General features: G+C 33.5%; 1 protein-coding gene across 2 annotated transcripts in view; it reads right to left on the bottom strand.

The window, feature by feature from the left end:
- Window positions 1–7,936: 7,936 nt before the first annotated feature.
- The window catches only part of LOC147076873 (uncharacterized), a 51,097-nt gene continuing 45,791 nt past the window's right edge, over window positions 7,937–13,242 (bottom strand). Inside the window, exon 40 of one of the 2 annotated variants that reach the window (XM_085940547.1) lies at window positions 7,937–8,261. In XM_085940547.1, the coding sequence (XP_085796673.1) occupies window positions 8,077–8,261 (185 nt within the window). In that variant the 3' untranslated portion in view covers window positions 7,937–8,076. The remainder of the gene's footprint in view (window positions 8,262–13,242) is intronic. The other variant, XM_085940549.1, reaches the window with a different exon arrangement.

Below are 13,242 nucleotides of genomic sequence, written 5' to 3'. Positions count from 1 at the left end.
TCGGATCTTAACAGACTACTTCCACCCCTCGCCACTAGAACATATTAGACGGTATTACGTGAGAGGACACGAATGGTCGAAAATTGACTCAACTTTTCAAAATTTATGTATTAAAAAAATACTTCTACCTGAAAAAATATGTCATCTATCACTGTACCTACAGGTAAAACAAACATGATTAATCAGATGATCAATCACGTAAAATGGCAATTAACAATAATTAATTATTGAAACTATATAACCAAAACAAGCTTCAACCACAAAACAATGCATTTTTCTGCTACCAACGTAGAAAATATTTTTATTAATAATAAGCAATCAAAATTTAAAACACGTTTTAGAATCGCAATCAACAACTCCTATTGTATTATCATATCCAGAAAATTGTATATATCGTCACTGTTCTGGCAGAAGACACTAATTCGAAAAAAAATACATATCGAGTTAGTTATACCAAAATGTTCCTTATAATTATCAAACTTTATCAACCTTCTTAATAAATAAACAGTCTTCATTTTAAAGTCATCCTTTTTACGATTACTTAATAAACTCACATGATAGACTATTTCAAACATTTTAACAACTTCAAAGTGAAATTACTCAAAACTAGTATTCTCCAGTTAGTGTGTTCTGCCAGAACAGATACGATATACAGTTCACCATATCAGAGTTCACCTTGAGCCGTTGTACCGGAATTCATGTCTAAATTGAACACTTAAAAAATACGTCATAATAAAAACCACCAGAATATGATGGAAAGACGTAATAAAATAGGTATGTAGGTAAATAGGTAGAAATACAATCATATTATTATTATCTTTAACATAATTAATATTTTTATTGAATCTAATAAAATTGGAACATTACTGTCTACAATGCTACACGAACAATGCGTATTTTTTTATCTCAATTCTATACGGCCATCTGTTTCTGGTACAAAAGCTCATAGCAAACTGCATACATCCAATTTACATCATTCTAATTTTATGACCTCAAAAAAAAACAAACGGTTTTATACCTACTAAGCTCTATCTATCTAGCGCCCACGGTGGCCACGTGGCTTAAGCGTTGAACTATCACGCCGTGGGTCCCAGGTTCGAATCCTGGGTCTGGCAAGTACACATGTTGTTTTTCAATTTGTGCATGAGTCAGGGTATGGACCTAATAGGTTGAGCAAGTGGCTGACATCCATTTCTCGTAAAAAACAAAATCTGTTAATACAAACCTCTAATCTGTGGGGGGCCATTATGATCCTATTAGGATCGGACATGGTCGGAAAAACTCTATCTAATATATTTCTTTGCTGAGTAGAAAGAGCTGGTCTGATGAATATTTGGTGAGTATCTTCTACATATCGTCACAGGAGAAATGGTGTCTGCTCCAAGGCGTTAAAAACTATAGGTGAGGATAGGGCCGATGTGCCTTTCGGAGATGGAATATTAAACCAAAAATAGTCTGGTTGATATTATATTGTAAGAAAGCAAACAATACATATTACTCAGAGTTAGGAGTCTAGGGCTGTCAAAATGGTATCGATATTTTTTGCCAGTCTTTGAGTTGACTTATCAAAAATATCCAATCCCCACGTCATGATAAGGTAAGGCTTATTACACCAGCCTACTCACAGACCTACCCGGATTTGAATACTAATCACACAGAACAATTCAGCTACCAACTCGATTGTGTTGACATTTGATTTGATTAGTTCATAATAAACGCTCAGTTGCAACAAATGAAATTTAGACAAGTATCGATTTGCTGATTGTATTTATTAGGATATTATTTATGTCTGTTAAAATAATGAATAGTCAGGCAGTCTTTATTATGGAAACGTCAAATTTGTGTTGTTATGTCAAACACAAGACTCGCGCGGCCACTCTTGGAAGCTCAAGCTTAATTCGGATATTTTCGTACGTTATAAGCAATCTTCGACACGATCATGGCCAAAAAAATAGGAATTGTTCCAATTCTGTCACGACTTAAAAATGACTTTTCATGATCAGCGCATCTATTCTATACACAAAACTACTTTCGGCCTTTACGGCAGCTAACTGCGGTAGGATTGTATCGAAATATTAACACTTATTGTAACAATTATAAGTTGGCCGTCTGAACTGTCAAAGCAGTCTATCTCATTCTAAAATTTATCATAGCCAAGAGAGGTGCTGTTCAAACATAGCACTTATTATAACAATTACAACTAAGTTACTGTAATTGTTGCAAGTGCTAATATTTGGATACTTTTCTACCCTAGATAGCGGCTGAAAGCAGTCTTGTGTATAGAATAGATGCGCAGGGGCAACAATGACGACCTAATGAGAGAAGATTGTTAAGTGTTACCGCCAAGCTGACCAATAGATATTTTTTAGTTAACTTAATATTGTTAACACTAGCAACTGAACGTATATTATGAACCAATCAAGTCAAGCGTCAACACGATCGAGTTGGTATCTGAATCGTTTTGTGTGATTGCTATTTAAAGTCGATGATCGTTGAATCTTGTTGGGTTTGTGATTAGGTCTTCATTATAATCCATATGTAATTAAATACTTCGGGATTTTTATTGAAGAAACTGAATGATTACCTGAAATATTATATTCTGTATATATTGAACAATCATTATATACCAGGTGCTATGCTTGAAATTGTGGCAGATGGCATATGTGACGTCATATATCCAAGATAGCTACCGCTCAGGACATTAATGTGACCGTTTTGTGATAGAATTTTATAATGAACAAAAAAAATATAATGTATTCTTCGATATCTCTTGTCATTATGAAGTTATCACAAGATAAACTGTTGTTAAACACGTCGAGAACTAAGCCTGAATAATCTAGACTTAGGAAAGACGTATAGGTAATAATATGTCTTTATGACGCCCTTCCTATTTCAACATAAAATAATATATTAATACCAATGATGTAGAAAAACCTTATTCTATAGAGATAGAGCTTAAACCTTAAATGTATGAAAGTTAAGCAAAAAGGACCTACCTATTAAGTTAGCTACAAGTGACTTCACATTGCAGCTTCATTTGAAGAGAACTTCACACTTCAACGATGATATTCTTCTTTATTTCAGATTCACCCAATCAGTTAATTATATACATGATTCTATCTGCAGACGTTGGATTCATAGTACTTAATATCTCACAAAATTTAGCTATAAATATACCTGTAGAAAAACACTGCCTTGTCAATTTTATGTAAGCAACCAGAAGCCATACATTGATCGTCATAAAAATTTTAAAATGAATAGTCATGTTACACACCAATAAATGTGTATATAGGTTATGTAAACTAAGCAACAAGACTTCAAACTAGAATGTGAGCCACCATTTTGTTTACAGAGCTATCAACAGAAGAAAATTATGAACTTATTAACAATACAATCAAACGTACAAACGTTGAATCTTTCCAAAATTTCAGTGAGATTCGATGAGTAGTTAACGTCTGACAAAAATGACGCTCTACGTCGATGTCTCAATAACAATGTAGCGGAACATTCTGCTTGCCAGGACTCACATCAGTTGTTGCAGAAATGTCGCCCGAGGAAGTTGTGTTGGTACATATTTATTCTAACGAATAGTTTATCGAAACGTAAGAGAAAAAAGAGGTGGTGGGTGCTGAACTCCTTACTGATGATCTTCAAATGTCTGATGGATCATTTGTAAATTTTACTCGAATAACAGCAACTGATTTTGAAAGTTTGTTACAAAAATTCGGGCCCTTCCATAGCCAAGCAAGGACACAATATTACGGAACTCAGTCAGCCCTCACATGAGGCATGCAATTATACCCCGTTTACACGTGCATGGATTTACTGTTGACAGTAAGAAAATGTGTAGGTAAACATGTATTATATTGCAGTTGGCAAGATTGCATGCATGAATCAAAAAATTTTGGAAGCTTCTGAATTTTCATGCGACAGTAGGATTTTTTAGAGCTGGGCCTGGGCAGTAGAATAATAGTGGCAAACCTGCCGGCAAAAAAACGAATTACGAATGAATTTCCAGGTAGGCTGATTTTCACTACCTGTCAAATAGTCCATAAAATGACAACATCGCATCTCGCCTACTCTTGAGTATTGAAGAATGAGATTGGAGACAGTCAACACTTTAATGTGTAAACAGTTATTGTCACGATAGGCACATGTACAGGTGCTATTACATCGAGATACTTGTCGACTGAAGATTCTCATGATTCGTTGTCGTACACTTAAAAGTTGTCAAAACAACTGATTAGTAGAATAATACCGGGAGTTTGTATGGAACTTTAAAGATAAATGTAAAGGTGCCATGCTGCCAGAAGTTGCCGCTTCTACTCCATTGCATCATAGGCAAAACATGAACTGGATTTCGTATCATCCCATCCACTACAAGTGGGTTTGAAGATGATATTTTCTTTTTTTCTCAAATAAATTGTGAGCGGAGGTGTGTACTTTGATTGAACTCTATTTCGTTTCATGACAAATCGATACCCAACTTGGGAAACTTCATCATTTTGAGTTAATAATGCCATTTGATGTAGAAAGGTCTTTTCTTTATAATTCAACAAAAAAAATAGTCCAAAAATTTCTTCAACAGGTCACTTATAAATGTGAATATCTGGATTGATGAAACTGTAAAATTCCATTATGCATTGCTAAGTTCATTTGAACTAAATAAAAAATAAACACATACCTAAAAAATCAAGGCTTCAACATTGAAATGAGACATCTTGGGACAAAGTATTTTGAATTGTTTCCCTGTAGAGGCTGGGTATTGAAATTGAAAGCGTTGCCTATATTCTACCACACATCTTTTTTCTTTATCTTATTTTTGCTAGTGTCGGATTGAAGTCTCCCACACCAATTGTATATGGGCTTTGGTAGTGTTCGATAAGTTGAAGAATGGTCTCGTTCACCACACTACTGACTATGCTGTGCATTAAGTTGAGGGACATTCTGTCCTGTAGTGAATACGAGGCTTTAAGACTTATCAAGAAACCTAAACATTAAATGAGTCTTCGACAGCGGTTATTAGATAGGTAGGAATAATAAATAAAAAACAGGTAATTACATATTCTTGTCATATATATATATATTTTATGTACATAAATTTGAGTCGCCTCTATACAATAATTAAATATTATCGTATATTATACTTATATATTATATAATGTTATACATAATATCGTAAGGTTCGCACAATCATTTTTAATTTTTTTTTTGCTCCGTCGTCGGCAAATTAAAATACGTATGTGCGTAAAAAAAACACCGTCACAGCAACGTTGATCAAACGTAATAATAAAAAGGAAAAAAACTCCCCCCTTCAGTACAATTGCATTTCATATTTTTTTTTTTAATTATACAAAGCAAAATCTGTAATGGAAAATAATAAAAATTGCTAATATAAATAAAAAAAAGAAAAAACAAAAACACATTCATTTTCTTGCATTATAACATTAGACAGATATTCCTAAGAGTAGCGATTTGTTTTTTTTTTATTCTGTTTTACGAATTATTACATAAAATTACGAATAATATTCAAAAAAAAAATGCTTCATGAGATTTTTTTTAAATAATTCTTCGAAAACTTCGTAATGAATAAACAATCGAAATAGTCACAACACGCAATCCATAATATTACGGGATTACGAAAAAAAATTGATTTCGTAAATAGTTATAATTTTTCAATATTACAAAGTACAATAATTTTATAGTGCGCATTTTTCTGTTGTCCACATGCGTAGAATGTCGTAATTTTTCCGAATGGCAAACATTCAAAACAGTTTTGTTTTCATTGCGTCGAAAAATAAAAAATAAATAATTTAATGAAGACTCGAACCGCCATCGGATCAATATATCAGGTGGTTCGCGCCCCAGATAAAAAATGCGAAAAACAGTGACATCTACACAGCGAAAAGATAAACTACTACTTTTTTTTACAATATCATCATAAAAAATGGCATCAAACAATCATTTATGTAGTACATTAAACTATTTTTTTTTAGTTTATAAAATAGAACATTAAATGAATCATTTTTTTTTAGTAGTTTTACGAGACAGTCAAAAACTAAAAAACAACAAGTTTTAACTTCATCTACTAAACGGTTTAGAAGTTTTACAGTCATTCATTGTGAGAAAACGTCGTAGTATTGTTACAATTTCATTTATATTGACCGCCGAAACGATGAAATACGGCCGATATACAAGTGTCGTATAGTCAAATCGTAGATTTTTTAGTCAGGACACATGAAATCTGAAATCTATTCGGTGAAAAGACTTTGCGGAGACGGTCACGACTCGGATGAAGCAATATCAACCGATAAAAACACCGCGCAAACCTGCATTAGAGCGAGACACAATCATATTCTATGCAGAATGCGGAGAAGTTTTTATTTCGCGATATATATTCAAACATATATTTGGCGGAAGTCGTAACTGAGAGGATTGGAATGAAGATATAGAGACCTTCATTCACCAGTTAATTGACACGATTGGATTATTTCTTATTTTGTTTGTCATTTTCGTAGTCTTTCAGAGCGTTCGACTCGAGTTTTGTGTTGTGACATAATGAACACATGGTATATTTCATATATTATATATTATTTCATATATTATAATATATTCTCTCAAGACTACAACAGGCCATGAGGCCCAATAACAGTAGTGTAGTAGTGAAGCATAGACAGACTTTGAGGTAACCACATAAATGTATTGTGACCTCGTCGGGAATCGAACCCGGAGCCCCAGGATGAGAATCGAGTTTCTTACATCGAGGGCCACTATACGAGTCAATGTGAACACATATCAATCAACAAAATATTGATTTGTCACTATATCAACAGTGACATTATAACGTCAAAATCGTGCTGTCCAACAGCACCATCGGGTAAGATAAGCATAGTACAATACAATCACCGATAGCCTCGGGACGTGTCACAGATAAAATTCAATAAATAACATACAGTAAAACCTGTTTGATAATCAATAAAATAACATTAGTATATGTATCACTCTCACGTAAGAGGAATACATCTATATACAAAGCGATTTCGATGAATTAACTTTGCATCAAAGAATCTAGCTGCATTTTAAAGATTGAAGAAAAACCTTCTGTACGACTTGCAGCAGATTGACGAAAACTGTAATAGTTCTTACTTGAATCCAATTGGATCCATTTAAAATCAAGCAAGACCTGTGTCGTGGCACCGCAGTCTTGGCCCTAAATTATAGAATACGAAAGTGAAGCAACAAACTGGTTATTAAGTCTAATGATTAAATTAACTGGATTAAATTTTTCTTAGAACAAGTTCATAAACTCCAGATGTCAATAGCAGGCTATGATTTATGAAGGATTCATTGCATTTTTCAAAAGTTACCAGTACAACCACAGTAAAAAGTAACGTTCTGGAATCAATAGAAAGTGTTACAATACTTCATATCACTCCCACTTCATTAGTCCAAAATCTTTGGTTGAAACAAACACTTCAAGGCAGTGGCCATCTTCTAACCAAACAGCCACAGATATCGAAATATTCCACTTACGTGAGGCGAGTTTATATGACACTATGTCTGTCATGAACTAAAATGTCACGAATCTTATAAAATGCTCGATGAAACGTACACTTCAAGGTCATGTGAGTCATGTCAAGCCAAACAGCTATAGATACCGAGATATTCCACTTACGTGGGCGTTTATCATTTTTATGACTTCCCAAACTTTAAAAGTTTATCACCAACTAAAAACCATTATTGAATACTTGATACAATATACACTGAAAGACAATGGCCATATTCTATAGATACCGATATATTCCACTTGCGTAAGAGCAAGCTCATTCGTTACGTTTATATTACTCCATATATTATAGTTTTGAGGGATTTAAACCATAATTCTCCTATAGTTCTGACTAGCACAATGGGGATGCGACCTACATGAAGACAAATCTATACTGTACATCATATTTATTGAATTTTAGCAACATGGCTTATACCTAGTTACAAATCAACAGACGTCATTGGTTGTTAACGCAAAATTGATGCAGTACATTATAAAGAGATGTCTTGATGGAACGACGCACTGATAGTTCACTTGTCCCTGGCCGTCTTCGGCTGCAGAGCGATGTCGTTGAGATTGAGGCTTATCTTGGGTTTGTTCTTGGGCGGCTCGAAGTAAAAGTCGAACCGCTTAAAGGTCTCGATGTCCCGATCCGTGGATTCCAGTTCGTTGAGGTTGGTTATCGACTGGTCCGGCGCGAATACGCTGCCGCTATCTGCAAATCCAACAGCGTCATTAGACAAGGTATTTGATACACTGATATTGAAGTAAATCTTCTGGAGACAGATAAGCATATTGACATCTTGCATTGCACTTTCATTTATAGCAAACATAATATAGATATGGTAGTTATCGGTAGCTCCGTATAGCCAGCGAATTTTTGGCCAGCAACTTCTGCAGACTAATCAACATCTTTTACTCTAATTGTTGGTTCATTATCGTGCACATAACATAGCCAACAGTCGTCCAATCTTAATTAATCCAACTGCGCTGGAATATTCATACAAGGATTTATTTTTATCAAATATGATCGGGGCCATTCATTTCGCAAGAGTTATGTCCAGGTTTTTGATTTTAAAAAGCCTCAGAAATCTTATCCATCAGAAAAAGATATGTATTACAAGGTAAGCACGGCGAAGTTGAAACTTCTTTAGAATAAGTGATAAAATCAACGAACGATTTCAATTGAATACTAAAACATATGAGTCAAGATAATAAGCAGCATACTACGGCCATATTTTCCACATTGAGAAGGATGATTTACTCCAGCTCGTAATGCAGGGAAAGAAAAAGAGTAGCAGATGCACAGATAGAAAGTGATTCTCTTGGTAACGCAACGTCTATAAGTGGCTCAATATTTAAAGGTGTTGGAGATCTGATATGATTGACCCAGGATAAGGGGGTGTACTATAATTTCGTTGCCAAACAATAGACTAATGCGCTGGCTAGACGGCAGCGACTTGCCTGCGCGGTATAGTTTGTGCAAAAAATACGGAACACTGTTACATCATTTTTCAGTTTGCATGTACAGTTTTCCCGTTCATACACACGGGTTTCCTGATACAAACCGGTTTGCGCAGGTAAACTTGTGGTAAAGCATGAGCGTCTGGCCAGTGCTTAAGACAAATGTTTTAAACGGCAATTTTTTAATTGTTGTAATTTTTAAAACTGCGTTGCGTACCAAGTTTATATAAGATTGGCCAGCCGACTCCAATAATCAAAGGAAATTGTATGAAATTATTGATCCCAAAAAACCAAAAGGCCAGCGCTTTCATTAGGATATTGCTTGGTGGTAGAGCATCTATCATTGCAGATGGAAAGACAGTGGCGAAGGGTGGAGGTAAGCCGTTAAAAACTAACATGTGCACAATAAACCATGTCATTCCATCCCTATTTGTTTTCATTGAACTAAGACTACAAATTGCAGATAGTGTTGGTTAGTTTTTAAAATTCGAACCCTGCGCAAACCAAAACCATATTAGGTAATAGTCAAAAATATTCGTCTATCTATAAAATATCTAAAACTACTGTACGACAACATTATTTAGGCGATAACAGGAAGTCGCTCTTGTCGCGCATAAAATATTTCTCAGTGTTGTCATTTTTTGAGAAAACAAATCCCGCGAAATTAGGTTTTTAATTTATATCAATCAGTATGTTCTCAGTAAATAATTAATTTAGGAGTCCAATTATTGTTCGGTAAGTATCAATAGAAAAATTATTTTAAATAATTTCACCTCTTAATTATTACTATTATATTAGGATAATTATTAATACAGCGTAATTATTGAATTTGGAAGGAAATATATCATTGAACCCACATTAACTGATAATATTGCTGCAGGTATTTATTAATTAAATAATTAGAAAAACACAAATTATGACTAAGTAAGTAGAAGTGAAAGATATAACATATTCAATATTATTTTGATGACCCAATCACATTTTTTTATAATTTACAAATGATGTCTTTTATATAGTATTTTTAGTAAAATTGTTGTCGAAACACATACCTACTGTGAAAATAATTTTCTATAAACTAAATTATATCCACCTAACATTATAAATTTTAAAACAATATGTACCTACTTATCGGTTTAAAAATACAAGGACAATTAATTAACTAACCGTAAATACAAATAAGATTAAAATAATTGATAACGTCGTAAGGTCATCAACACAACTTTTAAAAGTACATTTCCAAGGACACGACATTAAAAACTGATTAAACCAATCATCATGTGTGGTATTCTACACCAGACATATTGGTTTCATCATCACTCGATACTAATTCCCTTTCACTACTGCTGTCAAAATCGACACTAAAAACTAAACTTTGGTCACTCATAGTCTCACTACATCTATCTTTTACCATATAATCCACTTCCAAATTTAATGTATTGTGTGTTCACATTGTTTTTTCCAATCGCTGGTGTTATCGTTCCAAAAGCATCTTATGTTAGCCTCTGCGTGTCAGCTGTTCGGCAATCAACATTATTACTTGCAATTCTTCTTTTCACAAGTGACCAGATAAATTCTATTGGGTTAAGATCACAGGGGTATGGTGGTAGACGAACTACTGTTGAGCCTTTTTCTTTAATCAGCTCGTCGAACAAATACTTTGGTGGTGGTTTATTTCTATCAATTATTTCTTTTAATTTAGTTTTAACCATATTTTCTTCGAATATAATATTATTGTCTTTCAGCCATTCTTGCATAACGCTTTTTTATTGGCCAAGTTGGCGGTTTATTTATTTTAATGCTATGGTAAGGGGCAATATCCATAACTATTATAGAATTTGTGGGAATGTTCTCCACGCAACTATGCCGTGTCTCTCCTCTCTATGATAACATATCTTTTAGAAAGGCTTTTTTTTAATTTAAACCCAAGCTTATGTAACCGTCGCCGTAAAAATTCTTTGCTTCCTTGAAAATCCATGCACTCTCCTAAGGAAACCAGTAAGTTTTGCAGCGTCGGAACTTGTTTGTGGACAGTATAAAACTCCTACACTTTTTGACGTATAGTATATAAGTCCATACTGTCCAATGCAATCTTCTTTTTTCCAGGCGTTACGATTTTTGAAGAGGAGGCACTCGCTGCAGTCATTTCTTTCATGATTCTAGAAACTGTCTTTGGGATATTCTTGTAAATTAATGATACACTACGTATAAGTATCTACATAATTTTAAGCATTTTTGTAAATTTTACATCTCTGTAATAATTGATTTAATGACAATAATGTTTATTCTTGAAAATATTCTTCTTGCCAATTTATTATTACACTGCCAGTGTACTTAAATGATCATTTATACTTAATTATTATACGTCAAAAATATTAATAAAATAGATTAAAATACACAGAACTATATAATAAACAAACATAATTCCCAGTTTTTGGGGAAATATTTCTAGTATTACAACACTGAATTTTGACATATCTGACAATGACAGCAACCCGTGATATGGTTTGTATAGGCTTGCCTTTGAAATGCGACTCTTTTTCTTCTTCACAATAAATCAAAAGTTTACTAATAGTAATTCGAACATGACTTCGTATTGTTTTAGACATCTTTTGAATATAAAAAGCTTCAAATTACGTAAATTGATAGATGCGTCCAATACGACTGTCAAAAATGTAATGAATAATTTGGGGGCGTTCCTTTTTTGAAACCGGAAGTTCGATTAGCTGATTGTAGTTCACAGTTCTGCCACGTAGCCAAGATGAAGTTGCCGGACAATATGTTATTAATTTTAGATTAAAATTATTCTTAATTCACCGAAAACAAATAAGTATGACTGAAAAAGTGTGCACTATATTTTGTCAGATTGCCCATAGCATATGCAAACTAGTACGGTTTAGTTTGGGCAGGGTTTATTAACTAATGGGTACAATTGAAAAAGTTTAGTGTGCACTATCTATGTCGGATCTTAAGAACCTACCTCCACCTCTCGCCACTGTGGAAAGGTGGTTTGAGCACACCCAAGTGTTTTTCGAATTGGCCGCGACGTTATTTTAAGAATACGTACAAGCCGGATTCATTCTAACGCATGTAAAAAAAAACCTAGAAAAAATCTATGGACCGATTAGGTTTGAACACACACCGTTCAAGGGTATGTGAAGCACGAAATGGAACTACGTATTAACGGAGTCACTCGGGTGAACCCTGTTATGTCAAACAACTTAAGGGCGGACGTGCCAGCGTGGGTCAAAATGGAGCTTTTTTTCTATTTTCAAAGCATGATCCTGGACATACCTTAACCGTTGTAGATAATCTATTTATATAATTTTGAAGGCTTATTATCCTTTATATTTATTTTAAACATTTGATGACTGCATAAAGTATTTTTATTACATAAAATAGTATTCTTTTAAACCTCTCGCTCTAATGTTTTAGAATATAGTAATATTTCGGTACAGAACTGTGTAGTGGTGTTAAGATTTTTTACATTTATTAATTTTTAAACGCATTTATAAAACCATCAGTATAATTTATATCGACATTATTATAGTGAAATATTTACGATAAAAAATTATATTGATAATCTCTGTGATCCCAAATTTGACAAGAGTTAGGCATTTTATTATTCAAAAAATGGGCATTTGAAGATAATTCTAAAGATACTAATTATAAGCTATGTCTTTTACCATTCAAGTGTGATAAACATCCTACGAATAATGATTGCTTTATAATAATTATTGACCTAAGAATAAGGTAGTGTTTTTTTGAAATACGCCATTTCTTTTGGCATTCCCCAGTGGTTAATCTACAACATACGGCCGTCTAACACCACTGCACAGTTATGTACTGAAATATTACTATATTCTAAAACATTAGAGCGAGAGGTTTAAAAGAATACTATTTTATGTAATAAAAATACTAATGCAGTCATCAAATGTTTAAAATAAATATAAAGGATAAGACTTCAAAATTATATAAATAGATTATCTACAACGTTTAAGGTATGTCCAGGATCATGCTTTGAAAATAGAACAAAAGCTTCATTTTGACCTATGCTGAGCATGACCCCCTTTAATTTATTAAACTACTGACTCCATGCAAACATTTCCTAATAAACTATGCATCTGACATATTTTAAATTTCAATCAATAATAAATACACCATTTTATATTACTATTATATTTCAACTATACCTGTTCTCTAACAAACACAACACGTAACGCAGGCAGTTAATG

Source organism: Rhyacophila brunnea, unplaced genomic scaffold (assembly GCF_057557595.1).
Source record: "Rhyacophila brunnea isolate RB1 unplaced genomic scaffold, BYU_Rbru_1.0 scaffold_13, whole genome shotgun sequence".
Classification (NCBI taxonomy): Eukaryota; Metazoa; Arthropoda; class Insecta; order Trichoptera; family Rhyacophilidae; genus Rhyacophila; species Rhyacophila brunnea.
This window is presented reverse-complemented; position numbering and strand designations above follow the sequence as displayed.